The sequence below is a fragment of the Penicillium macrosclerotiorum genome, assembly GCF_028827735.1.
Source record: "Penicillium macrosclerotiorum strain IBT 26536 chromosome Unknown utg000007l_segment0_segment0, whole genome shotgun sequence".
NCBI lineage: Eukaryota > Fungi > Ascomycota > Eurotiomycetes > Eurotiales > Aspergillaceae > Penicillium > Penicillium macrosclerotiorum.
Genome location: NW_026643086.1, coordinates 2,113,707 through 2,140,693, shown reverse-complemented (window position 1 = coordinate 2,140,693; position 26,987 = coordinate 2,113,707). Strand labels below are relative to the sequence as shown.

Below are 26,987 nucleotides of genomic sequence, written 5' to 3'. Positions count from 1 at the left end.
TCTTAGCGGGCGCGCCAACTCCCTGGGTCCAGGCCTCCAGGCTCCACCGAGGCAACCGGGCAGACAACTCACTAGGCGGCACTGGGAATGGTGGGGATACGAGGTGGGCTCCAGTTTGAGGCCTCTCAGTACCCTGCCCGGCGGTACGGGAACGATGGGTACATCCAGTACGGGGAGTATCGTACCGGGAAGACAGTCCTGACAGATACCGTGTAATTTACACCAAGACGACTAACTCATCCATCGTCAATAGTACTCATACCTTGAAAAGAATAAAGTTAAGACGGCCTTGGGGATGGGGCGGATCTGAAACGATGTACAGGGTCATGTCAGCAGTGTTTTCTTCTTCTCCTCCTCCTCCTCGTCCTCTAGCACACAGATCACCGGTCTGTTGGAGTGTCGGGAAAAAGAAAGATAAAAGGGAAAAAAAAAAGAAAAAAAGAAAAAAAAGAGAAAGAAAAAGAAAGAGAAAGAAAAAGAAAGAGAAAAAAAAAGGAAGAGAAAAAAAAAAAAAAAAGAAACTCAAACTACTCCAAGTGGCCGCTGGGCTCCACGCGGGTGTTGCACGATGATTCGGTGGGCTCAAAAGGGTCTGGAGCTTGGAGCACTCTGGGGATGGCCGCTTCCAGGGGGAGCTCGCAACAGTTGAAGAGGGGAGAAAAAGGAAAGCAAAGAAAAGCAAAAGTCTAAAGAAACGCAATGATCGAAAGAAGGAAAAACAGCGATCACCGAAAAGCGGGGAGGAGTGCATCGTACCTCTTCTCTTGTACCCCAGGTGCTCCAGGTGCTCCAGGTACTTCAGGTACCTCGGATACCTCAAGCCCTTCTCGTACCCCTGGTACTTGCAAGCCCATCGCAAAGCACCTGGAGACGTACCTAGCGAATACACGCTCGAGGTATTCGAGGTATTCGAGGGACCCGCTTCCTTTCCCTCCTCCTGCAACATCGCTACCTCTCCTTCTCTCCAACCCGTCATCTAGGTCACGATCTCGAGCTATCGAAGGGGGTTTCGACTACGACGTGTACCAATCCCGAGGGACTGGATTCACGATACCTCACCTTCGACGCCCGTGATGTCATCGGCAGCCACTTTCCCACGTCGGGAATTCAGCCACTCATTGCAGCAACCACCGCTAAAGCCAAGCCTAGACGCGACCGAGCTTCTCCAGATGGTTTAGTCCCGTCGGGTCCCTGGTCCCTGGAGGGGCCCACGGAGTCCCAGGCTTCTTAGTGGAATGTCCACGCTAACGCCGATCGTCTGAGAAGTCAGAAGGAAGCAACATAGCCCGGCTGGGCAACGATGCGGAGGCTGTCCCACGACGACATCTCCTGCGCGCCCCCCCCCCCCTCCCCACTCTTCTCATCTGGGCTCTCGTCTCATCCCCCTCTTCAAGCGGAAAAGGAGGGGGAAGAGAGAAGCCCCCCCTTGGAGGGTCATGAAAGCATCCAGAACACGGTATTCCCCGTTAAATGTCCGGCGTCCCCGCAATCGAGGCCAACCCAAGCAAGACTAGGAAAAGAAACCCTCTAAGAAAAGCAAACTATTCCGTATCGCATGCAAATGCAACTCCCACCCGGAAATCAGACCAGAGAGAGGATTATCACTCGCAACGGAAAAGATTTCCTCTCGCAAGGGATATTCGCGCCATGACGCGGGTTTCTTATTTTCTCGCTGCAGGCCAAGCCGAAATTGTCTCCTTTCGAGGACCCGTTCAGAACGCATGGAGGATGGCGTGGGATGTCCCCGTTGTCCAAGATGGGTCCCCAGGTTTTCGCTTTCCCGCCCCCTTGTCTTCTCGGCTTTGCACTGCTCCTCTTCCGACCAGCGTCCAAAAGCGCTTTGCCGGTGTCCCGGGTCCTCCCAGGCCGAGTCATGTCCTTAAGGTTGGGGCTGTTTATGTGGAGATTCAGACTCAGGCAAGGTCCATACTGGAACCAGTGAGAGAGCTCCAGTGACACTGGGGAGAGGAGGGTGGGGGGGAGCACAATCCATATCCACCTTTACCCGTCTCCAATGAAGCCCCCCATCCCCATCCACCTCAATCCCTTTCGATTATACTCTAGACTAAGAACGGGAAATTCCCAAAACAAACCAAGAAATAATCGCATTGTAGACCAGGACCACAAACAAAGCTTCCCCATCGGCGGGAACACAGGGATAGACAAATGAATGGCATCGTACCCAATATCTCCCGCCAACCCGCGATCGAGGGTCGTAGTCGCCGGCACTAGCAAGTTGCGATCTAGTGCCTGAGAGGCTTTCCGGCTGAAGCTACCATCCACACTCTGATTCGCAGGAACTGTACTATAATTCCCCTGGGCCGCTCATACTCGACCCACCGCCTCGAGGTTGTCCTCACCGTCTATTTTGCGAATCCACGTAGCGAGCAATGCATGATCGGAGTCCCTGTACGACATCCCATCATCGTCCGTGATATGGCTCCCAGCGTCTGAACCTGCTTTTTTCAATCTCGACTTCCCTCCCTCTTCTTTCTTTCACTCTCTGTCTATTGCCCCCTTCGAGTGTTCTTGCTCTTTGTGGACGATGTAGGTCGATCTTTTGGGGTGGGGGGTTCTATTTTCGAAGTCTCTCGCTCTCTTCCCGCCACATCCGAGGGAAAAGACTAGAGATAGAGGGCGTCAGGCAGAAATTTTTTCTGCATATTACATGTGTTTTTGTTTCATATATGTCCCTTATTTTTGGTCCTACTCGCGCGCGATTGGCAGTTCAACCTAATGACATCGCCGGTGGCGAGCGATCGATGTGGAAGGTCGAAAAGAACAGATAAGGCCATGTCTACAGTCTTCACGAGATGGCGGTTGGCCTCGGTTCGGTAGCTACCAATCCCCGTTGGCACTCCTTATTTTCCCTCTCCGGCAACGCAGAACAGAAGTGAAAGAGGCTTTTGATCGGCGCAGCCACTGAAACGGTATGCCTATCAGCTGTGCCGGCCAGCCACGGGGCAGGGTTTCTGGGGCTATCCGGTCCCGAGTCCTGGCGGCATTCGGAATACTTGTCGAGATTCTCCTATTCCGTCTGCCGTACGGAGCCCCCCGTACGGGACAGTTCATGGAAATGAGAAGCTGAGGCGCGGTGGCAATCAGCTTCTTTGAACGTGGGGATCCACTGGTCATCTTAAACCCCGCGATCTTTCTGGTCCTCCCCAACCTTAATAACCATCAGCATCAAAGCAGAGGGGTCCGAGACGAAGCCACCAGAAAATGCGCGAAATTAGTTTTAGCAGAGTCAAGGAAACAGAAGCGTTCCGCTCTCAGCGGCAAGCCACTGAAAAAGCAAAAACGAAATTGGCGGAAAGCAGAAAAGATCATACCAAGAGGCCGGGAAGAGTAGATAGTTTGACCAGGAATGGTCGAGTATAATTAATACGAAGTATACAACAGTCGATCGAAAAGCGAACGAGAAAATGAGAAGAAAAAGAAAAAAGAAAATCGAAAAAGGAGTAAGATAGGCAAGTCAACGCATAGACACAAAAAAAGCCACTCACCGAACGACCTCTTGGACCTTTGACGCCAGGATCGGCACTCACTGTTCGCCTCCCCAGAGCTTCTCTTGCGTGATACATACCGTTGGCGTCCTCTGGGCCTGTGGGAGAGAAGCCCGATCTGGGCCCAAACCCACTGACGGGACCCAACTTCGTCCGATCCGCCTATTGACTGTGAAGAGGGTCCTGATGGGTGCATCTGGTCTGGGACCCGGCATCAGACGGGAGGAGATCTTGCCAAATGACTCGCCTCAACCGGCAACAATCGACGCCGTATGCACCTTCAGCCATTGGCGTAATCTGGCATCGAGGGGCGGTGCAGCGGCAGAGAGGGCATGGCGCCACGCGGTCTCTGGGTTAGGATTCGGTGCAGGAGAACTACAAGATTTGAATGCTACGAGAAGATAAATCCTAACTTGGAATCTAGAGCGGCCAGACTGGAAGGAAACGAGCTTTGAACAATGCAAAAGCAATAAAGGAGAGACGAGAACGAGAAAGGTCCAAACAGAAGATGCATACATACCTGAAAACCAAACTAAAAGAAAGAAAGAAAGAAAGAAAGGATCATTCTAATCAAAATTCCAAAAGAAAAATAAAAAAGAAAAGCAGAAATGAAAAAGGAAAAGGAAAAACCACGCGACAAGTGGAGTAATCGGGTGCTGGAGTCTGGAGTACTTTGCGCCATGAATCGTCCTCGGATGAATATTTTTCGATACTCCTCGTTTATTTCCAGTATCCAGTATATACGATGAAATGGTATGGTACAGACATCCTCAACACCACCTTCAAAGTCCATTCGGAACTTGGAGCCAAGATAGTGTATAGACTTTTTGCGGCGCTTCCTCCAACGCTACGGAATGACTACCCGTCAACGGTGATGATGGCGCTAGTGGTAGTGGCCCCACGCCCCAAGCCGATGAGGTATGGCTATCAGCATGGTTCTGTGGCGTCTCGTAAGGGGGGGGGGGTTGAAAGAAGAGAAAAGATAGGGGGCGTAGAAGAGGAAGGATCAAGGGGGCGTTTGGAATACGAAGTATAGAGGGGTTTGAATGTCACTAACGAGACAATTACCACACCCTGAGGGGGAAATGATGTTTTGTCCATCTGTATTCATCGAGACATCAAGGTACCGCCCAGCTCGCCAAGATCCATGAGAGCAAACCGAACAAGATAGTCAATCCGATGGTCCCATCAGAAACAACGGAAACCAACTTCACTACGAGATTGGGAGCTGGCCTGAAGAAGTCCTGCTAGGCCAGTGACTCACTGCTTACTTACCCATGGACCAGGTCATCGGGTATATTTTCTTTCCGTCGACCTCGAGTACCAGGAGTTGGGTGCAGGGGAAAAGTATCCGGCACTACGCAAAAGAGGGGGAGGACACCTTGACGGAGAATAGGTCGGTGGTTAGCACCTATCACGCGTCCAGGCGATTGTGATGGAAGTTGCATGAGACGAAGTCGACGAGCTGGTCGATAGGGCTTCCATCTTGGCAACCCCGCATTCGGCCATTCGCCCGGCACAAATGATGCAATGGGCTGAGCGTGGGGCTACATTTTCGCATCGTTTTATCTCTTTTGGTTTGTCACAATACGAACTGTCCTCGGCCCCTCGGTAAGGCGATATTACCCGTGGGCCCGTAGCATCGACCGACTGCGGGCCAGCAGGATGACGAAGATAGGGTTACTAAATGGAGTTGGTGGAGCCCAGGGTCTGTCGTAGTTCCATGGCTGTGCACAGGACACCCGCCAAATGCTTAACTTTACCCCTGTGATTCAGGGTCCATGTGAAATGGGAAAGAATTGCAGGCCAAGACAGAGAGGGAGAGATAGGAGCTTTCTCGAGAGTGGGAGTATACAGATCCTGCCGACGCTGGCTCGCGCCAACACATACTATTTATGGGAATCTGGGAGTATGATTTACCGAGCAGGTCTATCTTCATTTTAGATTTGGCAGAAGAGAAGAATGAGAACAGCCCCAGAGCAACGAGAAAGAAAGCTCCGGGAGAGGGAAAAAACCCCCTCTCCTCCTGGTAGAGGATTATCGATGCAAGGAGGTTGGTAGGTAATTAATTCGCGAGTGACTTACGTAGCGACACCTTCGAATTCGATTGGAGATCTCAGCCCCGATCCACAAGGGTGGCGGGAGTATGCAAAGTATACAAGAGTTTGTTCGACCGTGAACAATTCAACCAGACCAGACGTCCATCGGACTCGGGCGTCCACCCGGTCCGGACAAGAGTCCGTGGCCAACAATGTTCCGCTAGATTGCCATCTCCATCATGTTGAGTGGTTGCTCATATGTCGGGCAACTGTCCAGACGGTTACTCTGTCTCTGGCCCTAGACTGCTTGAGTGGCCTCTCTGATGGGGCTTCTCGCGACCTTTTTCCGCCCCTATAATTTCCTGCTTCCCTAGGAGCTGGTTAGAATGACCCATCGGGAATAATAGACGTGGCCCCACGGAACCTCCCCGAATATCTCTATTGCGGGGGTAGGTGGAGAAGGTGGCTATCTTGGGGCTGAAAAAAGTCAGCCACCATGTGTTTTGGAGTGGAGGTTCTGACGCCTTTACCTTGTGAAAGCATCAGGAGCAGCAATAGCAGCAGGAGCATACGAGTGAATTTGGCGAATTCCACCTCGAATCATGGACCCGATATCGTGCCACCAGGGCAATCCAAGCCAACCATGAACAAGGCGGGCCCCCCTAGAGCTTTGCTGATTTGCAATCCACTTCCCAAGGCGCCGGCGCGCCGCCACGGACCCAGCTGATACGCTCACCTCCTTACCGACATTCTCACCAGGTGGCCGCAACTGTCCCCATCTCCGTCTTACCGACGATAGGCGGGCCATTCTGGGACTTCCGAATCTAAAAGCCTCAGAGTTAAACCCAAATTCAGGGAAAAAAAGCCACAATTACAACGATGATCATATTTGTCGAAAGGGGGAATGCACATGCAAGATACTCGCCCATGTGGTTGGGAGCGAGCATGAGAGCGTCTCTCCGATAAGCAGCAGTTTGCTCGGCATCCACGAGTTGATGACCACTGAAGCCCGATATCCCCGATGATGGGCCAGAGAATAGGGGGTAAGAGAGCCTTAGATTCTGTATCTCCCCGTGCAACCTCTCACAGCGGGAGCGGGAGCCGGAGTAGCAGAAGCAGCAGAAGATCCGACTGGACGGTTTCGGCGGCTGTGCATTCCCTGTTCATCATCTGATCGGTGCCAGCTCATACGGAGACATTATTACTACATCCTGGTCAAACCCGACCAGACACGGGTGTACGGTGACATCGGTTGAGATACCGAGATGGATGGATGGACCCGCGAATCTCTCGTCAGGCTGTGGCTGAAAATAGCCCCAAATACGGTATAGGAAGGTGTAGAAGAATTAGAATTACACCAGTCCATCCGCGTAGAGCACATTGCCACTTGATTTATACATAGAATACACAGTATACATAGCCGGAGAGTTTTTGAATAGCGCCTTGGTCTACCCGGCTCTACGGAGTATACTTCCTCACTTTCATACATCCACCAGGAGTCATGGAGCCACCGAATCATCGACATGCAAGGTGCAATTGAAAATCCCGCCTATCACCCTCGTTTCTCATCTTCTTTTCACCCTGCCGACCACTCACGTTTCTACATTCTCAAATGATGTACAGTTCCGCCAGGATCCACGCAGAAAACCCCCTTTCCTTTCCACCACGCCACCACCCTGCAATGCCGGCTCGGCACTCGGGTATCCTGCACGGTGCAGAGAAATTGTTTCATGTGGATGCAGAGGGTGGCATTTGAAGGCTTGGAGCAGTAGAGAAGTGAAAAAAAAGGAGAAAGAGAGGAGGGGGCCGCTCATGGAGGCGTGCTCAGCGTACGTCTCTCCCAGAAAGACCGAAACTTGGGGCATGATTATTCAATCAGGAGCCCCTGGTCAGTAATCGATTCTCTCCGCTGACCTCGATGGCTCAGGGCCAATGAGACTCAAACCATTGAGACGTCGGGGTTGGGAGCGTGACGGATAGGTTACGCGGTGCGTTGGCGATGCAGCGATTTCGTACTTTTGGGCTTCGACGACCCTGGTCAAAGTCAGGCGATCCGGAGTCCTGGTTGCCAACTCTCTTAGCAGACGGCTGCTATGCCTCGCCAGGTCCAGATCTAGACTCGTCGACTGCTCGCGGCATTCGCGACGGCATCTAGCAATTCCTCGCCCCTCCCCTCCTCAAGCCCCCCAAGCGAGAGGGCTGTAGTCTCAAACGAAATGGGACAGTATCATTCACGGAATCACCGCGTACTGGGGTATAAAATTATACAGCACGTCTTGTGGCGGTCATGACGTTCATTAGCCTCGTCCTAGCAACCTATCATCCTAGCAGGAGCCAGGGCGAGGCCGCAAAACCCATGGCAAACAAGACACGCCTCCTCTCCTACACCATCCCTTCCACTTCCGCTTGGTGGAAACGAAAGGTCGTTTTGAACGAAGCGAGGGCGCTCAGCTCTAAGAAACACAAGAACCAAGAACGGTATTATTCCAATCATATGCATTTTGAGAATCCAATATCTAAAAGCTCCCGGGGAAGAGGTAGGGCCACAAAAATCCAAAGAAATCGGTCATGTCTAGAATCACATCGCTTACCAGCTAGTCACCCCCCGTTCCCGATCAAACCCACCGCGCAACTGAGAGCCCGGCTTTAGCACCTTGCCCTGCAAGACCGTATACCGAATGATATTCTCGCAATCCTCTGGCCGCACACGCGCCAGCCAGATGCCCTGCGCCGCGCCCTCCTGGTCTGCGTCCGCGCCGTCGCGCTTGTACCACTCGAAGTCGCGGCGCCGGTAGACGATCACATTGGCCGAGTATTTGTGTCCACCGACATGGCTGATGAAATAGATGCCCACGCCGCCGGGCCGCGAATCGTCCATGTCGCGGTACAGCCCGAGCGGGCGGAGATGGCGCTCGAATTCACGGCGCAGAAGAGGGGCAGATTGGCCACAGCGGGCATCACGGGTGCGCTGCGAACAGAGGAGAATGACGGCAGCGTGAGGGCAGGGATGAGAACGGAGTGGTGTGGAGCTGATGGATGTGCTGGCTGGGTGTAGTGGCTGCGGCTGCGGCTGTTGCTTCTCCCCCTCCCCCTGCGGGCTTTGTGGTAATGAGGCTGTCGACGAGGCATCAAGTGGGGTCGTCGTGGTCAAAGACTTGTTGACAAAGTGCTCGATCAGATCCGGGGCAAGTTGTGGGGTGACGTTCTCCACGAGTGTGAAGCTGGGGAGAAGCAGCACGTTGGTGGGCTGCTTGCCAGTCTCATGCATGTGATATTCGTCCGGGACAGGCATGTTCGAAGCTGACAGCTTGAGTCTCTATGGAGGTAAGCCGTATGAGTGACGCGTTCGTTTAATTGCTTTTCGTTCTCTCTGATTGTTCTGCTTTTGGTTGGACAGGGGGTGAGAGTGTAAATATCTTACTCCATTGCTCGGTTCTACTCCTCCTTTCTCAATAGCTTCCATGACACTTCCTACTTCGTCGGCCACGTCGCGCACCCAATCTGACTTGCCGGTGGCTACCAGCACATGGGTTGCCCATCCCTTGACCTGGCCGTATAACTGGTCCTCGTAATCGACATCGAATTTGGCGGGGTATTTCACTGTGCATGTTGCGCAGTCATGCAGACACTCGTCACCGTCTATTGCAGGGTCTACCTTGGTGAATAACTGATCGGATGCCGAGATTGACTGGAACCCCTCCTTGGCCAGGGCGTTGTCACCCACCGCATCAGTGTCCGTGTCAGTGCGGGAGGAGGCGAGGGATACATTGGAGGAGCTAAAGAGGGAAGCCGTGCCCCGGCGGAAGAGATGCATGGTGTCGGCGGGGATTAAGGTCTTCAAGAGCGTCTGTGATGATAAAATAGGAATCGATTCGGGCCTGCGACGAGGGGATGAATCGCCTTTTCCTTTCGCTATCACGCGTAACGCATTTGACACAATCTTATCAATCTTTTTGCATTTCTGCCAAGAGGCTCGGAAAGAGTTCCGCATGACTAAGCCCCCACCGGGGCCGATTGGTGCTATATTAACCCCGTGGAATATCGGTCTATAACTAATGTACACGTTCTGATGGGGTGGAGTGCCAAATGTGGGCCTGTCTAGGTTCTACGACCTGCGTAGTGGTGGATGGTATAGGGCAGATCCCCCGGATTTCGTACAGGCGCTAGGCGAATCACACTGCCTCCTGAGCTGCCCGATTGCGCCGAGTGCACGCGTCGAAGCGATCGGGTCGATGGGGTGCGAATGGATCGTTGCGCGTCATAAGAGCCGCTGCCGAGCGAGAAGCCAGACACTGGGCTCTGGGCGACAGGGGCAGTGTCATACCCAGATTGGGTTTCCCACGTCGATGCATTGGATGGTCGGCAACTATCGCTTCGCACAGGTGTGAAAGCTCCATCGTAACCGAAGTGGTCAACGGTATCAGTTTCCCCTTCTTCATCGTAGGGTCCAATGATGGACTCGCTATCTGCGCGCCCGTAGCTCGCGTTGTCTCGAATCTCGTCTAGGACGAGTGGTGCAAGGGATGTCATCCCTCTCAAGATCTCGGCAAAAAGATGCATGAGCTCGCGGAATTCGGCTTCATAGAGCTGATTTGAAGAAAATCGTGCTTTCTCATAAAGCGCTAGAAATCCAGCACCAAGTTCTGGAGGATTGATCGCTCCCAGCAATGTGAGGTGCCGGATATATTGCCGCAAGCCCATCGATTCTGGCCGCTGCAGCGCTTCCACCACACGTGTATCGGGGAAATAATCGGAGGCATCTGATGCAAGGCCATCGGGTGGGGCAAGTGAAACGGCTTTTGCTTCAATCAAATTGGGCAGTTCTTGGATGATGGTACGGTACGGTAGATCCGGCAAATCAGGCGAGGCGGGCGAAGACCAGCCAGGGTGCTCAACATGACCCCAAGGTGGGTGGTTAGGGTCGACCAAAAGATCCTTGAAACTCTGGAAGTTGTTGGATTCATCTGTAGTATCACGCGGGCGGGCTTGATACGAAATGACTGCGCTGCGAGCAAGCCCTTCCATCACAAGACGCCGTACGCTTTTGCTCACGTCTTCCTTTTCCACGGGAATCCATGCCTTCGGAATGCGAGCTAAAGTACTGCGGTTGGTATAAATGCGAGTCGCGTATATGAGAGCCGCCAGAATAAACGTAATGACATAGGCGCCGGTGATGAAGAAGATATTCGTTAGTCGGCTCGTTTCCCAGCATTGGTAGATGGCATCGGCTGGAGTCAGGATAATAAGACAGAAGAGGACAACAGCAAGTAAAAAGAAAAAGCTCGAATTCAGGAAGCTTTCAAGTCTCGCGATCATGACTGCCCGCGCATGCTGTGCGGACTGCACAACATCTGGTGGTTGGGTCAGTTGGTCGCAAACATTCAAGCCGCGATGCGCTTTCCAATTAAGTCATAGTTTGGTCACGTGTTAGCGGTCCATCGGGGAGTTAGTTTTGTACTTACTTCTTCTGGGGCATATAGGAATTAGCAAACATGGAGTAGTTTTGCATCTATAAGGATTTATACTACAAACAGTTCTTATTTCTTAGTTTCTGAAGCACAACTCTCGACCTCCCGCTCCTAGCCCTGGTGCAAATCATCAACCTCGAGCTCCGGTCCGGTACCTGGATATCACATGATCCCCGCATCTCCGCAACTCAAAAAAAAACAGCGCTCTAAGCTTCAACGTTCTCCAAATAACGAAGCCATGGGTGGAAACGAGGGCTCTCGAGAGCCACAGGAAATTTACATTCTGGTCACCGGGGCAAATAGGTATGCGAAAGTCCCATATCTCCTTGAGAAGAATGCCGTCGGCGCCTTCTATCCAAAAAGGGGTTAACTAAAACTAACTGACCTTCGCAGCGGTCTCGGATTCTCGATATGCTGTCGCCTTGCCGACGAATTCCTTTCCTCACACCCTGAAGAAGACTCACTTACCGTCATATTTACGACACGAAGTTCCCGAAAGGCTCAGGAGACCCGCCGCCGTCTAGAAGCACACCTGAAATCCTCCGCATCCTCCTCCGAGACCCCTCGCGTGAAATTTGTCTCCGAGAGTGTCGACCTCGGCGACCTTCTTTCGGCTCGCAAACTCTCCCGGCGACTTCTACGCACGATCCCCAAGCTCGACGCTATCATTCTAAATGCTGGAATTGGCGGTTGGTCCGGACTCAATTGGCCCGCCGCTGTCTGGGGCGTGTGCACCGACCTAATCCAGCAAGTGACATGGCCTACCTATAAGGTCGCGCCTGCTGGTGTCCTGACGCGTAAGCAGACAGAGAAGGAAGAAGAGCCGCCGCTGGGGTCGGTATTCTGTGCCAATGTTTTTGGTCACTACATGCTGGCGCATAACGTGATGCCCCTATTGAAGCGCGCGCAAGCACCCAGTGGACCGGGCCGCGTGATTTGGGTATCAAGCATCGAGGCGACGGTCAAGGCATTTAATGTCGATGACATCCAGGGCCTGAAAACTTGTGTCCCGTATGAGTCGTCCAAGGCCCTCACCGACATCCTGGCCTTGACTTCGGATCTCCCTAGTGCCGCGCCGTGGGCCATCGATAGTTTCATGCATTCGGACGAGGATTTCGATACTGGGGACTTGTCTCCTACCTCGAATACCCCGGCCATATATCTTTCGCATCCTGGCATTTGTGCGACATCCATCGTACCCCTCCCGTTGCCCCTCATATGGGCCATGGTAGCTGCGTTTTGGCTTGCGCGCATGCTAGGCTCCCCTTGGCACACTATGTCCACATACCTTGGTGCCTGGTCACCTGTCTTCCTCGCACTGTCGACCACAGCTGCGCTGGGCGCCGCCGAATCTCCTTATCGTCAATCGGGCGGTGGCAGGGTGAAATGGGGTTCGTCTGCCAGCCGATCCGGAGTAGGCAACCTGTGTAGCACCGAGATCGAGGGCTGGGGATACGGTGGTGTTGTTGGTGCTCCTGTTGTTGAAGCCGATCGCCTTCGCCGTCGAAAGCGCGGTGCGACCGATTTGACCCTAGAGGAGAAAGAGAATTTTGAAGAGCTGGGGCGCCAGTGTTGGAAACAAATGGAAGAAATGAGAATCAAGTGGGACAGCATCCTCGATGAGGCAGAGAAGAAGAAGCCTACGGCTGAAAACGCTCAGTGAGAAATGACAGAATGATGGGGCTGGCCCCAGGTTCAGCCCCAGCGTACTTGCATAGGCTCCGATCCCTTCGGGCGAGAGCCCGACTGTACTTCAAAACCAGAATCTACCTGTAATCTAGTGCGATCTAATCATATAGAACTCTTCCAATGGATTGAAAACTACCTACTTATTGAATGTTGCCAAAAAACCTTACGCGGTCTTGAATCTTTTTATCAGAGCATGGTGGTTGTTTTTTAAAATTCCGCCTCCCAATTATTTACATCAACAGAACCCACCCCGTGCCCATCATATCATTAAAACAGATATTGCATGTCTTTGCCCGCCAATTGCGAAACAAGTACCAGCAGAAAACACAAAAAGGCGCAAAGGAGTGGGGGGGTAGATAAATAAGAAGCAGACCTTGTCTGCAACAATGTGTACCTAGGAGAGAAAAAAAGGGAGAGCTCTGACTGATATCAGTGCAATAAGAGAAAACAGAAACTACTAAAAGAGGTTATTGTTGCGAATAGCCGAATAATCGCGCATCTCCACCATCTAGGTTTTGGGACGTTGTCGATTATCGGAGGAAACACGAAGAGGATAGTATTGCGAGCATAATTGCGGAGAAAGGCGATCGACTATCGCGTGGGCGATAGGCAAGAGAAGAGAAGATCACGCAAAAAACGACTCCGTTCCATGCATCAAGACGGGAGGAAGAAAGGTATCGGAAAGGCGAGAAGGTGGATGTGTTGTAAGGGACGTATCGACGTGAAGGAGAGGAAGAGGATTACATGATAATCGCAGGAACTAGGAGTTTTTAATTAGTTTTATAACCCTAGGGAAACCGGAATTCGCGGGAAAGAAAGCTTACCATCAATGTTTTGCTTGATGCTCTTGTGCGGCAAGATGGAACCGCCATTGACGTACACTTCGTCGGCAATGGTAACATCATCCCCAAGAACAGTGACGTTCTCTAGACGAGCCCAGCGGCCAACGGAGCTGTTCCAACCAACGATGGTCGACTTGATCCAAGCATGGTCCTTGACCTTGCTGTTCTCCATAACGACGCAGCGCTGGAGACGAACGCCGTCGCCAATCACGACATTAGGACCAATGACAACGTTGGGGCCAATACGGCAGTTGTTACCAATCTTAGCCGAGGGGTCGACCATAACGTTGCCGCCGTGCACGTAGGGTTCAGAGGTGGAGGCGAGCTTCTTCGGGTTGCGCTTGGACAAGGAGGAGAGGTACAGACAGGTACCAGTGAGGAAATCCTTAGGCTGGCCGACATCCATCCAGAAGCCCTCAAGGTCAAAGGAGTGCAGCTGGCCGTCCTTGCAGATGGCGGGGAAAGTCTCCTGCTCGATGGAGGTGGGGCGCAGGTCAATGCGCTTCAGAACACTGGGGTTCAGGATGTAGATACCGGCATTAATACGGTTGCCGACGAATTCAACAGGCTTCTCGACGAAGCGGTCGATACGCGAGGGGTGGCTAGGCTTGTGAACGACGACACCGTACTTGGAGGGCTCGTCGACCTTGGTGACAACAATAGTACCCTCATCACCGTGATTCTTGTGGAACGCAGCGAGATCCTGGAAAGGATAATCGCAGATGATGTCTGAGTTCAGCACAAAGAAAGGCGAGTCGTCCTTACCCAGGATCTTCTCCGCCAGCTTCAGCGGGCCGGCCGTGCCCAGCGGTTCCGACTCGACTGAGAATTCAATGTTGACGCCATATTGCTCCTCGTACTTCTTCAACGCTGCGACCATAACATCGGGACGGTAGTTGACAGCCAGCACGATATCGGTAACACCAGCGGCAGCCAAGCTTTCGACTTGGTGGAGAATCATAGGCCGGTTACCAAACTCAACCAGAGGTTTAGGGAGAGTGAGGGTCTAGACAAGTAGATGATTGTCAGTCAGGGGAACATTAAAAGTCCATTGGCCGATCGAGCCCGTCGAACAAGCAAGCATGAAGGGCATTCCATCGGTCAATGGGGTGAGAGTGGTATGGGAGAGGTCGTTGATCGGCAGCCACTTACCAGAGGACGCAGACGGGTCCCGAAACCTCCGACGAGAATGAGAGCTGCGGCGGTCAGTATGGATGGTATGGAGAGGCAGCGAGGGGTATGTGGAGAGGAGAGGACACCTACCCTTCATGGTGGGGAAGATGGAGACGACAAGAGACACAAATCTAGATTGAGGAGGTGTAGAAGGGCGAGATGCAATGACCCAGCTCTTCACAGCAGGGAGAGGGATGGCATTATTTAGGGAACACCTGGCCGTTGATGGATTTATTTTTATCGGGGGGTAGCAAGGTGGGGCACGTGAGTGGCACCATGATTGGCGGCGAGAGGCACGTTTGCAGCGAAAAAGGGGGCGGACCCTTCGATTTACATCAAACCACCACTTCCTTTTCCCAATTCAAAGTCCGTCCGAGAAATTGAGGTATCGACCAAGTCCTTGAAGGTCACTCAAGTCACTCTTTAATGCAAGAGCCGCTGAGAATCCCCCCCCTCCCCTAATCCCCCTGTTGCAGCGCTTGTTGGGAGTAGTCGGCCTGAAAACTGGGTCGGACTGGGTCTGGCTAGCCCAGCCCATCCCGGGCGATGTATCCAATGCTGCCGCCTTTTGACTGGATCGGGACCACCGAGCTGGCTTCCCCGCGAACTTAGAGCGGCCATACTCACATCACGGGTCAGACGATGTCGCCCCTGAAGGTGGCATTGTCTTTGGTCGGTTGCGGTTACGGCCAACCTGGACGCGTGGAGTAAAGAATTAGACAGGCGTGTTTCGCCCCCATCCCGTCTGTCATCTGCCCGAAACAAACCGCTTGCTGTCAACTGCGGCGCCGCAAGGGCTTCTGCGATGCTTCCATCCCCTTCCGCTTTACTGCGTGTCCGGGGGCAGTCGATGGCCACGTTGTGTCTGAGACATTCCGGAGAGGTGACCGCCTGCTGCATCCGTCGTCGCACTCACAAACCGGAGGATCCATTCTCGTACTCTGCGAGCCTTTTCTAGCGACAGATCGGCGATTGAAGTGTCGGGAAAGCTACTCCGTTGGAGAATACCTTCGAATAGCCCACCCGCATCCGTCACATCTACTGGCTGCCGGTGCAATAAGTCAACTTGGGTCATCCCGCCGCGTAGACTCTGCCCGTAGACCCGATCCCGGAAGGAACCGAGCCCTACAGTTCGAAGCAAGATGATGTCTTGTGGACGGAGCATAGCAAGTGATCGACCAAGGCGATCGGCCTCATGGGTCTTGGCGGCCAATGGCTTTGCCGCTGGGAGCCAGAAGTTGACCCCAAAGCCAGTTCTTGTCTCGTCCCCGACAACCATTTCGATGATATCAAATTCACTTTTCCATTGGCGAGTCACCACGCGCCGCGGTGGATGGACAGCAATGATTCCAACAATCAGGTTGACCGTGATCGTCTGTGGCGTGATGGACTCTAGATAACTCGCAGTGGGGAGATCCTGTAGATCGGAAAGAGAGCCTGGAATGCGGAAAGAAGGTATGGCATGCCCGTCTTGTTCGGTAGGAGCGCAGGTAGTAGATACTTCTATACTCTCCAGTGCTGCTCTGTTTTCTTGTGTGGAATATTCTTGTAGTCTTGAGAGTGAGATCTCCTGTGTTTCATGCACCTGAAATGAACGGTCGTAGAACTCGGAAAGTATCGAGTCTTCCTCCTGCGAGGAATCATTCTCTGCAGTCATCAATTGATTGGAAATCAAGAAGCTGGGATGTTCTGTCCCATAGTAAAAATCATGATGAACATTCGGTCTTTCGAGCAGCCGAGGCTGGAGAACCCTCCACTTGGCGGGTCGTTGGCTGGAGCTTATAGGCCCTTGGTCTGTTGAAGTTCTTTGTAGTTCCGGCGAGTGTCTGTCTTGGAACGGCTGCATGGCTGCATTGAGAAGTTGATCATGATCCCAATCCAAACTGCTTGGCAATGGAGCGCCCATCAAAAAGATCGTCTTCAGGGACATCATGATATGGAGCCTCGCTTCCTGCGGGTTCTATATTTCTCGTCTCGAATGAGCCTCGATTCAAGAATGCAATCTGATGATGCCGGAGTTCGTATGGTCTGGGCTGAGAGTCTTGTCAATTTGCCAGAAAACCATGGGATATAGGGCTGTCAAGGCAGGAGAGATAGTCCCGGCAGTGCAGAAGGGGATGTTGATCTTTGCATAATTACTTGGGACTGTGTTGGTGTAAGTTGTGGAAGGTTGGAGGTTAAGAGACACTAATTATTAGCACAGGAACTGGATCAGACCTAAGGAACCATGGAAAGGTCGCATGGCACATTTATATATACGTATACCAACGCTTCCAATGATAGTCCTCGAAATCCCCCCACGACATCTACTAGAAAACTATATTGTAGTAAATGCCGACTCTTTCAAAAAATGATATTCAATCGATACGTCCTCCCAAGAAGTTCTCACCAGCTCGTAATGATCTGAAGTGGAAATGAGCATGGCTGATGCCTTAGGAGACTAGCACGTGACCTTATACGGGGACCGATCTGGGCCTAAGTGGCAACTGGCAACCGAGAGTCGCCGCAGTCCCGGCGGAGGGTGAAAGCCATCGTCACTATCCTTCCTCTCGCCTCCACTTTCACATCTGGCCATGGCGCTTATCCCGATCAGAGGTTGAAACTTTGCCCGCATCTATTTAGCTACGATTCCCTATCCCTACGCCTAAGAGGAGCAAATTCTCCTCTTTCACGCGGCCGAGTGCCGCTGTATATCGGACAATTATGGCCTTTCAAGTCCCGATCTCCGGACCGGTAATAATCACTTTGTCGCTTTCTCGTCCGAAGAGGTATCGCTGATATGTTTTCTATCTTCAGAATGTGGCCGCGGTGACGTCGGAACTCTGGCCTTCTATGTCCAGTGTCTTGACTGCTCCTTTCAGACAGACTAGCCGAGTCCCGACGGCTGGGACTCGAGAGACCGGGCAAAGGAGCCCTAGAGCAGAAGAGAATACGGTGGTAGGTTTTCCAAGGACCTTGATAGGAGATAAGTATTGACTCAACCAGTCCCGGCAGCGCCTGTCTCTTCCGGAATGCCTTGACACTGTGTCCTTGGAGGCCCTGAGGGCCGGCCTGGTGAACAGGACTGCGTCGCGTGGCTTTTCGCCAGTGTTGAATGGAAGTAAGTTCTGTCTCTCCAAGCATCTCAGATAGTGTGCTCATCTGGCTTCTGTTTGGCAATAGATAACCTGTTGTGGACTTCCTCCTCTCTCGGTTCAGCGAGTGGGCTTGCTTCCTCGACGGCACGATCCTTTTCAACCTTGACTCCTTTCCACCTCCACTCTCTTCGTCCTGCGTCAAAGGTCAACGGCCTGTCTAGACTTCAACAACAACGATTTATCTTTGGTGGACCGTCCCAGAATCTACTAGCCCAGAAAGAGAAGACTGCGAACAACAATCCGAATAGCGCCAATGCACAGAATACGTTCTATCAGGCTCTCCTGCGCGCGAACATGCCAGCGATTGTCGTCGAAAGATATCGCAGTGCTCAATTTGCGAGTAATGCGGCATCCGAGGCGATATATGCGAAGGCGTTGGAACGCGTTGGTGGCACCGAATCCGGCGCTATCGGAGGGCACCAGAATCTCAACCAGGACCAGCTGCAGGCAATCGGCCAAGCAGTTGCTGCGCGGTCTCACGGTGGCCAGATTGGCATGGCAAACAAGCCCAATGGGACCGGTGCCAAGGAGGCTCCTTTGTATGTAGTAGTCGAGGAGTCTCTGGGTAACACTGTCTTCCGCTGGGTCAAATTTTTGCTGATCTTTGGCTTCTTCACATATCTGTCCCTTGTCCTGATCACTATTCTCGTTGAAACCACCGGTGTTTTGAAGAATATCCGCGGTCAACAGAACAATGAAGCCCAGCCCGAGAAACAAACTGTCCGTTTCAGCGACGTTCATGGCTGTGACGAGGCCAAGGATGAACTGCAGGAGCTGGTCGAGTTTCTTCTGAATCCCGAGCGCTTCTCATCCCTGGGTGGAAAGCTCCCCAAGGGTGTGCTTCTGGTTGGTCCTCCTGGTACTGGTAAAACTCTTTTGGCTCGGGCTGTGGCTGGTGAAGCCGGTGTCCCGTTCTTCTATATGTCTGGCTCTGAATTTGATGAGGTCTACGTGGGTGTTGGCGCTAAGCGTGTTCGTGATCTCTTCAGCCAAGCCCGTGGCAAGTCCCCTGCGATTATCTTCATCGACGAATTGGATGCCATAGGTGCGAAGAGAAACGAGCGCGATGCGGCTTACGTGAAACAGACGCTGAACCAGCTTCTGACCGAGCTTGATGGCTTCTCTCAGACTAGCGGTGTCATCATCATCGGCGCTACCAACTACCCGCAGCTGCTGGACAAGGCATTGACCCGTCCTGGTCGGTTTGACCGCAAGGTTGTCGTCGGTCTGCCAGATGTTCGTGGTCGCATGGATATTCTGCGACACCACATGAAGGACGTTCAGATTAGCACTGATGTTGACGTTGGTGTGATTGCTCGCGGAACCCCGGGCTTCTCAGGTGCTGATCTGGAGAACCTGGTCAACCAAGCTGCGATCCATGCTAGTCGCGACCGCAAGCTTAAAGTCGGACCTCTAGACTTTGACTGGGCCAAGGACAAGATCATGATGGGCGCTGAGGCTCGCAGCCGTATCATTCAGGATAAGGATAAGCTTCTAACTGCTTATCACGAAGCTGGCCACGCCTTGGTTGCTTACTTTTCCCCCTCCGCTACCCCTCTGTACAAGATCACCATCGTTCCCCGCGGCATGGCTTTGGGTATTACTCACTTCTTGCCCGAGATGGATACTGTCTCACGGAACTATACCGAATACCTGTCCGACATTGATGTTTCCATGGGCGGCAAGGCCGCAGAAGAGCTCATCTTCGGACCGGACAATGTTACCAGCGGTATTTCAGCTGTAAGTCTCAATATTTCCTTCTTGTGTGGATTTTTTCACTAAACCATCATATTTTTTCGCCACAGGATATCCAACAAGCAACTGAGACTGCCTTTACCCTGATCACTCGTTTCGGTTACTCAAAGAAGTTGGGCAATGTCGATCTCTCGACCAACTATGACAGCCTGTCCTCGGAGACGAAACAGGAGATTGAAGGCGAAGTGCGCCGGCTCGTCGAAGAAGCCCGCGCCCGCGCTGAAAAGATCTTAACAGAGAAGCGGAACGAATTGGAGATTCTGACGAAGGCTTTGATCGAGTATGAAACCTTGACCAAGGAGGAGATGGAGAAGGTCCTGCGCGGCGAGAAGCTCGACAAGATGTCATCCTCACCCAGCGCCCCGCTCAAGCTCCCTGACGCGCTGCAGGCGGCTAACTTGAAGCCATCGACCGCGACAGAGGGTCCGCCTACTGTCGCGGAATAAGCTTGTCTTAGGTCGGCTGTATGGTTTATTTCTCCTCTCTTGTACTTGTTCACCTTTTTTTAGCTCATTTTGATCTGTTTCCCGGCCGTTTGTCTCTATTATTCTCTCAACATTGTGCATTCCCGGATCGTTCGGGCGTCTCTATTGAAATGGCCATGCTTGTTCGCGTTTCTCATCCCCTCATTTTTTCTTTTCTACCAAATTCTTGATCTTATCACCCTTGATGCTACATATTCATCCGTGACCAAAATTTCCTTCTTCATTCTGTCCACTCCGGAATGTCTTATTTCTCTCTCGCAAGTCCAAGTATACTCCTGTACATACAATTCTTGTATGCCTTCCCTCTATTTACTACCCTGTCCTAAACACTAGTCACTCAGACTAGCCAAATGAAAAGCATCTAGGTGAAACCCTCGTATTAGCATTCCACCCCACAAAACCGTAATTCAGATCCCCTCTTCTCCGCCGCACGTAATGCACCATTATCCAAGGAGTATATAGAGTGCATGGAGGCCCCCTTGTTTAACCAAGTCCTACGTCAGGATCTCCCATCCCAACCTCGATCGGCTTCACCAGGCCCAAAGGTCAAGCCCGAAAGACCCACGACCCGTCTCTCCACTTAACTTCCCTTCCCGTTCTCAATGGCTGGTATCTCTCCCGACCACGCCCACGCCCGTCCGGTTCCTGACATGGGGGTGCGCTGGTGCGCCCCGAAGATCCACGGCGGATGCCCAGTTCCCGTGGCGGGATGATGTCGAGCTCCACCCCGCGGGTGGGTGATGTCATCGTCCGGGCCCCGCACTGTCGGCGATCCTTCACATTCGGTGCCTGGTTCGTGAGTGCAATTGACGCAATTGTTTTTCCCAGATTGGGGCAAAGGGTTGGTACTTTTTTCTTTTGTTCTCATTTTGGAGAGAGTTTGCGCGAATGTATACATAATCGGGGCAGAGATGACTGGGATCTAAAGAGGCAAGTGCTTGGATTGGATTGGGTGGGGGGAGGGGGTATTAGGGAAGTTGGTGTTCCAACCATGTGGGGGAAGTATAGTACGAGAAATCCAGTCGGTTAATTATATGTAGTAGATACGGAGAGGAAAGCAGATTTGGATATGACTTTGGATTTTTTTTTTGGATTTTGAATTATTCATTTCACAAAGATATCAAGATTTCAAACGTTCCCGCTGATGTGTACACAAAATGCACCCGGACGTCGAGACGTCATAAGTCAATCGCAAAAGGAACTGGACATGAAAGAGAACAAGAGATAAGGGGAAATGGTTAACACAATGGTAATGTGGAAATAGAGAAGGTGAAAAAAAGAGGCGAAAATAAGAACAGACAAAAACAAGAAGGCCAGCTTTTCGCCGCCTAAATATCATAGCTGGGAAACACAACCATCGTCACGGTCATGAAGACAGGCGGCATATAGTATGTCTTGTCGGGGCGCCTATTAGGGGCAGGGGCTGTCTAGTGAGGAATCTCTAAATATGTATAGCGAGAATGGGTGTATATTGTGGGCGGATATTGGCCCCATGTGCCCTTTGAAAATGAAAAATCACAGCTGGGTGATCCAGTCCGCTCCAGAGAAAAAAGAGTATGGCAGGGAAGAGAAGTCGGTGGTGTTGAAAGTGGGAAAGATTCATGTGGTCGTGGCTCTCTCTGAAGCGGCTTGACGTGCCGAGAAGGAAATGGCATATCAACTGAATCCCAAACGTGCGGATGATAGCAAAGGCTAGCTCGCAGTCATGCCGGTATCATGGAAAGAAGAAAAGCGCAAGTGGTATAAAATGCATGGCGGGGCAGGTTTAATCGACGTCAGACTCGTCGTCGGCCTTGGCCTCCATCCAGCCCCGGGACATCTCCACGGCCTTAGACCACCGTTTGTACATCCGTGCGCTGTCTTTAGGCGAGATCTGAGGGGTAAAGGTGGCGCGATTGGCGCGGTTCATGTGTTTCAGGTCGCTGAATTCCTGCCACACATCGATGGCAAAAGCGGCGGCAATGGCTGCTCCCAGGGCAGTGGTTTCGTGCATTGCAGGGCGTTCAACGGGGATTTGAATGATATCAGCTTGAGTCTGAAGAGAAAAACAAAAAGGTCAGTAATCCAGGAGTGCTTCCTCAATACGGGCTGATCGGGTTGCCTATGATTTCATACCTGCATGCAAATATCGGAATTGCTCATGCCACCGTCCACAGCCAATTCGGTGAGTGCTTTGCCGCTGTCCATCTCCATGGCATCGAGAATTGCTTTAGTTTGGAAGCACGCCGCCTCCATGGTGGCGCGGGCAATGTGTCCTCGTTGTGTGTGATGAGTGATGCCCCCTATGGCTGGAATTAGCGCCGCCGAATGGTTACTCTGTATCGAAGACATGACTTACAAATCGTTCCCTGGGCATCGTCAATCCAATATGGTGCAAAGAGACCACTGAATGCAGTCACAAACACACAGCCTCCACTATCCGGCACGGTGGCTGCCAAGTCACTGACTTTTCGGGAGTCTCGGAAGAAGCCCATGTTGTTCATAAGGAACGATACACCACTGCCTGCCACGGCCACGCTGCCCTCGAGAGCGTAGACCGGTTTACGGTCCCGGCCTAGCTGGAAGCCGACAGTGCCGAGCAGGCCGTGTTTGGAGATAACAGGCTTCTCGCCTACATTGTAGAGTAGGAAACAGCCGGTTCCATAAGTGTTTTTCGCAGTTCCGGGGGTGAATGCACAGTGACCGACCAGGGCAGCAGCTTGGTCACCGAGGCAGCTTGTGATGCGGACACCTTCTAACGGGCCCTCGTAGATCTCACCAAAGCCCTCCTTGTCGGCTGAGGGCAGGATCTCGGGCAGGCGAATCTTGTTGCGGTCGATGTCGAAAAATTTGAGGAGGCGGTCGTCGTATTGGAGTGTCTCGAGGTTCATGAACATGGTGCGCGAGGCGTTGGTCACGTCGGTGACCAGACGCTTGTTCAGGGGACCGCCATTGAGGTTATAGATGAGCCAGCTGTCGACGGTTCCGAAGGCGGCCCGGCCCTCGTCATACGCCGACCGAACGTCGGGAAGGTTGTCCAGCATCCATCGCAACGTGACCGAGGACGGGTATGTGGAGAGGGGCAGACCGCAGATGTTCACCAGGTCGTCGGCGCCGGGCTTCTCCTTGAGGTCACGCACCAGGTTCATGGTACGGGTGTCGGTCCAGGTGATGGCATTGTGCAAGGGCTCACCGGTCTCCCAGTCCCACACGAGAGCGGTTTCTCGCTGACTGGTAATGCCGACGGCCTCGATGTCGGAGCGGGAATGACCCAGGGCGAGGAAAGATTTCATAGCCTCCTCGATGCAAATGAAAACGGACTCCACCAATTCGTAGGGATCTTGCTCGTGCCATCTGTTGGACCCGATAGGGAGCAGCCATGGTTAATTTGGGATGGTTTTTTGGAAAGGTGCGTTCCCTTATTGTGCGAGACGGGGCGGGAAGAGGGGGAGTAGACTCTGGGGGATCCCATTTTGGTGGGGGTGAGAGGGGGAGAGAGGGGAGGGGGTAGGTGGCTTACCCAGGATGCTCGTGAATCTGACGGAATTCCGTTTGGTATTTAGCAATAGGGACGCCTGTGCAATCGAAGATAATGAAACGGGTGCTGGTGGTGCCCTGATCAATGGTGCCAATGAACCGCTCCTTCAAGTCGTCGCCACGATGCTCTTCATCTTGGAGAATGGCACGATCTCCGTCATCGGTCTCTTTCGGTCGCACGTCCACTTCAAAGTGCTGGTCAAACTCATTGGGGGGTTGGAGTCCCCATCCACGCTGTTGTCATCCAGTTCAAACGGATTCCGCATCTTCTGTGTGGTGGTGCGAGAGCTGGAAAGAGAGGGGAAGATAGAGAAAGAGGGAGAGAAGAGGGAGGAGAGAGGAAAGCGAGTGCACGGCGGGGAGTAGATCGGGCCGTTGCAGCTGGTCCAGGGTCAAGCGGTGCAGTGGTGGCGGTAAGGAAGGTGTTGGTTGGGGTTTAGAAAGTGCGGGGGAAGTCGAAGATTACGCGCCTGCAACGAGCAGCGAATCCAAAAAGTCCGGTGAAGAAAGTCGGGGGTGCGAGCTACGGGCGCGTGGGCGGGTAGAGCCAACCGGGTAAAGAGGTGTATGGATATATAGAGGTGGGTAGAAGGTGTAAATGGTTAGGTGGTGAAGGGAATGGGCGAGTATGTAGCAAATAGCGCAGATAGCGAGAATAGGTACGGGAGGACAAGGTTAAGAGGAGAAGCAGGAAGAGCGTTTCACCCAGACGAGCCCAGCAATCCCAGAATCCAAGAAATCCCAGAAATCCCAAGATCCAAGAATCCCTAGGAAGCCAGCGAAAAGTGGAGCGTTGACGTACGAGGGGCGACGGGGAAGGCAAAAACCAAAAAAACCAAAAACCAAACCGAAGCCCGCCGAGCTGGCGACGCTTGGGCGACTCTTTATCCAACCGGGTGGGCCAGTGCCAGGGCGGTGCCCCCCTCAGACAGTCCCCGTAGGGGCTCCAGTAGGGAGCCCCCGTCACCCCCCTATGCCCAGGTACTGTGCTGGACGTGCTGGCCCGGACGGAGTATATCCCACGATCCACTTTCCCCACTCATCTTTCGAACGCCCAAATCCGGTTCGGGGGTTTCTTTTTTTTTTTTTTCTGATCAGAAGACCAAGTTAACTTCCACCGGGACCCCCACTTTGACCCTGAGAAATGCTGGAGGGGGGCAATGGGAGCAAGTACCTCTTGTACTCTATGCTCCATCCAATCTGTCCACTTAATCAATAGATCTATATAAAACCTGGGTGCTTCGCCTGCGATGCGGGATGAGTCCTCTAGATGGAATCACCTGTAGGTCCACGGTGGATATGTCTGTCTCTGGACACTCGGATTCTTGGGATCGCTAGCTCTCCTATTCTGTCAATCCATGTACTCCGTGTAGACGGGGGGAAAGGGACAGAACGAGTTCCACTCGGTTTAGTTCCCAGAAGCCGTCGATCGAGGCACATGACACTCTCCGTTTTTTTCTTTCACGGGTTCTAGACTGCTCGACTGCGCAGGACCTTCCCCCCCTTTTGGCGTCTTGGCCTCTAGTTCGGCAACCAAATAATCCAAGATCGATACCCTGCAGTTTGATACCCGCCACTTTCTTTCCCCCCCCCCCCCTTGGATTTCAGTTGCCGTCTCCTATTCACGGAAGAATCCCACCGGAAGAATTATTCGATTTCCTTCCACCTCCCACTCCCGTGCCATAATCCGCCGTCTTCGGCTTGATCATTTTTCCTGGGCCTAGTCGCGACCAAGAACAACCCTCGAAGCCCCCTTCGTTCCTTCTTTTGTTTTCTTCTTGCATTGCATTTGCTTGGCACCACCCTTGAGGATCTCCACAATCCACTTCATCCGCTATTTACCAATAACGCCTCCCCGATCACCGGCCCAGACTTTTTTTTATACTACGTATTTTATATCCCTTCAGAGATTCGCGACGCCCTCCGTCTGGTCGATCTTCTCCCCTTCCCCGTATTTTCCAGGCCATGATTCACCACACCTTTGTTCGTTCGCTCTGGAAGCTTTAGCGCTTGGTTGCTCCAATCATGTTGCCGCCGTTGGCGGGTGATGACGTCCGAGACGTGGGGAGCAACCGGGCCTGATACCGCCCGGCAGAGTAGTTGGCGGCCTATCGTGCCGGACCTTCAAGGCATACCTACCTCACATATTACAACCTGCTTTCAGGGCTGGTTCGAAGAGCCGATGGCGCGAGAATGTGAATGGCTGAAATCCGGTCGCCACACGCGGGCGGGACCGCGTAAGTTAGATCTGCTGTCAGACCTAGTCTCGTAGGACAAAGTACATTCCAAGATGTTTCTCCTCCCAAAGCACCAAATCCTCCCTCTCGCGGGGAAGAAGAGAGATCGTGTCCGGGCTGCCAGGAACAGGGACGTGCGCGTTAGCAGATCACGCGAGGCGAAGAAAAGCGACGATCCTGCGGGAACGCATGCCCGCATGTTCTCTATCGCAACCGGCGCGGGGGGTTTTTGGGATGCCTCGCTATACCTTCCGCTTTTCACGACCTAAAAAAAAAAAGCTCCATTTCGTTAACCGCCCACCTGTCCAGCGCTCCGCAGGAGAGTGGACAATACATAAGCTAATAAATAATAAATAGATTAGAGAGAGCTGGATAGATGGGTCCTCTCAATAAATACATGCATGCAATTTGTGTGTGTCCTATCTTGTATTCCATTTTAACCTATTGCAAGCTATGGCTGGAGATCGGTCTATATATGATTTCTTCACAGCTGATAAAGAGCTTCAATTAAAATAGGACTCGGCTTTCCGCCCTGGTCGGGATCGACAATGGGTCTCCAACCGATTCTGCTCCCTGTTCCAACCACGGAAACTCGGCCTTGCCCAGGCCCGCCGCCATGCCGATCGGGAATTCGGGACCTCTGACCTTGACAAAATCTGGGTTGCATATGCTAATGAGAACAGGGGGAGGTCATGCGCCGACTCCAATGTCTTAGTTCGGTCTAGCTCGTTATTTCTGTGGTTCGCGGATGCGATAGGCCCTTCGGAGGTGCTGGGATGGAAGATATAAAAATATATAGAGCGAGAGATACAGTAGCCGCCCTTACATACACATCTGAGCCACCTCGAGGAAGTCGGTGCTCTGCTTCTACTTTTTTCTTGCTTCGTGGTGCAACACTCCGATTTTTCAACCCAAAAAACAAATCAAGACATAGGGAAAATAACCAAAGCTTCGGCCCTAGTGCGTTCTGCGTATATTCTACAGGAAATCACGGGGAAAAAATGCAAACATCGAGAGAAAGGACGCAGGAAACTATCTCTCTTCCTCTTCTCTTTCTCTCCGCCCGCTCAGAGTGGTTTTCAAATGGGGAAGGAGATGGGTGAGTTTCCAGTCCACTTTAAGGGGAGACTAGAAACACAT

General features: G+C 52.5%; 10 protein-coding genes across 10 annotated transcripts; 2 read left to right on the top strand and 8 right to left on the bottom strand.

The window, feature by feature from the left end:
• Positions 1-324: 324 nt before the first annotated feature.
• Positions 325-946, bottom strand: N7462_007596 (uncharacterized protein; the record flags this gene model as incomplete). Its single annotated transcript, XM_057079314.1, is given in 3 exon segments — positions 325-388; positions 771-864; positions 877-946. The coding sequence occupies 3 exon segments, from the start codon at positions 944-946 to the stop codon at positions 325-327; spliced, it is 228 nt and encodes a 75-aa protein (XP_056931984.1).
• A 5,125-nt stretch (positions 947-6,071) lies between these two features.
• On the bottom strand, positions 6,072-6,353 carry N7462_007595 (uncharacterized protein; the record flags this gene model as incomplete). Its single annotated transcript, XM_057079313.1, has 1 exon — positions 6,072-6,353. The coding sequence occupies one exon, from the start codon at positions 6,351-6,353 to the stop codon at positions 6,072-6,074; it is 282 nt and encodes a 93-aa protein (XP_056931983.1).
• A 1,779-nt stretch (positions 6,354-8,132) lies between these two features.
• Positions 8,133-8,837, bottom strand: N7462_007594 (sucrase/ferredoxin-like domain-containing protein; the record flags this gene model as incomplete). The annotated part of the gene is made up of 1 exon (XM_057079312.1): positions 8,133-8,837. The coding sequence occupies one exon, from the start codon at positions 8,835-8,837 to the stop codon at positions 8,133-8,135; it is 705 nt and encodes a 234-aa protein (XP_056931982.1).
• Positions 8,838-8,861: 24 nt separating this feature from the next.
• On the bottom strand, positions 8,862-9,359 carry N7462_007593 (sucrase/ferredoxin-like domain-containing protein; the record flags this gene model as incomplete). Its single annotated transcript, XM_057079311.1, has 1 exon — positions 8,862-9,359. One exon carries the CDS (start codon positions 9,357-9,359, stop codon positions 8,862-8,864), a length of 498 nt encoding a protein of 165 aa, XP_056931981.1.
• A 284-nt stretch (positions 9,360-9,643) lies between these two features.
• Positions 9,644-10,861, bottom strand: N7462_007592 (uncharacterized protein; the record flags this gene model as incomplete). Its single annotated transcript, XM_057079310.1, has 1 exon — positions 9,644-10,861. The coding sequence occupies one exon, from the start codon at positions 10,859-10,861 to the stop codon at positions 9,644-9,646; it is 1,218 nt and encodes a 405-aa protein (XP_056931980.1).
• Positions 10,862-11,251: 390 nt separating this feature from the next.
• Positions 11,252-12,676, top strand: N7462_007591 (3-keto-steroid reductase; the record flags this gene model as incomplete). Its single annotated transcript, XM_057079309.1, has 2 exons — positions 11,252-11,316; positions 11,407-12,676. The coding sequence occupies 2 exons, from the start codon at positions 11,252-11,254 to the stop codon at positions 12,674-12,676; spliced, it is 1,335 nt and encodes a 444-aa protein (XP_056931979.1).
• A 766-nt stretch (positions 12,677-13,442) lies between these two features.
• N7462_007590 (mannose-1-phosphate guanyltransferase) lies at positions 13,443-14,814 on the bottom strand (the record flags this gene model as incomplete). The annotated part of the gene is made up of 4 exons (XM_057079308.1): positions 13,443-13,462; positions 13,527-14,550; positions 14,697-14,740; positions 14,808-14,814. The coding sequence occupies 4 exons, from the start codon at positions 14,812-14,814 to the stop codon at positions 13,443-13,445; spliced, it is 1,095 nt and encodes a 364-aa protein (XP_056931978.1).
• A 729-nt stretch (positions 14,815-15,543) lies between these two features.
• Positions 15,544-16,650, bottom strand: N7462_007589 (uncharacterized protein; the record flags this gene model as incomplete). The annotated part of the gene is made up of 1 exon (XM_057079307.1): positions 15,544-16,650. One exon carries the CDS (start codon positions 16,648-16,650, stop codon positions 15,544-15,546), a length of 1,107 nt encoding a protein of 368 aa, XP_056931977.1.
• A 770-nt stretch (positions 16,651-17,420) lies between these two features.
• N7462_007588 (i-AAA protease YME1) lies at positions 17,421-20,055 on the top strand (the record flags this gene model as incomplete). The annotated part of the gene is made up of 5 exons (XM_057079306.1): positions 17,421-17,450; positions 17,514-17,654; positions 17,703-17,817; positions 17,880-19,594; positions 19,660-20,055. 5 exons carry the CDS (start codon positions 17,421-17,423, stop codon positions 20,053-20,055), a joined length of 2,397 nt encoding a protein of 798 aa, XP_056931976.1.
• Positions 20,056-21,859: 1,804 nt separating this feature from the next.
• On the bottom strand, positions 21,860-23,876 carry N7462_007587 (glycerol kinase; the record flags this gene model as incomplete). The annotated part of the gene is made up of 5 exons (XM_057079305.1): positions 21,860-22,129; positions 22,210-22,376; positions 22,433-23,427; positions 23,594-23,805; positions 23,844-23,876. 5 exons carry the CDS (start codon positions 23,874-23,876, stop codon positions 21,860-21,862), a joined length of 1,677 nt encoding a protein of 558 aa, XP_056931975.1.
• Between the last annotated feature and the right edge of the window lie 3,111 nt (positions 23,877-26,987).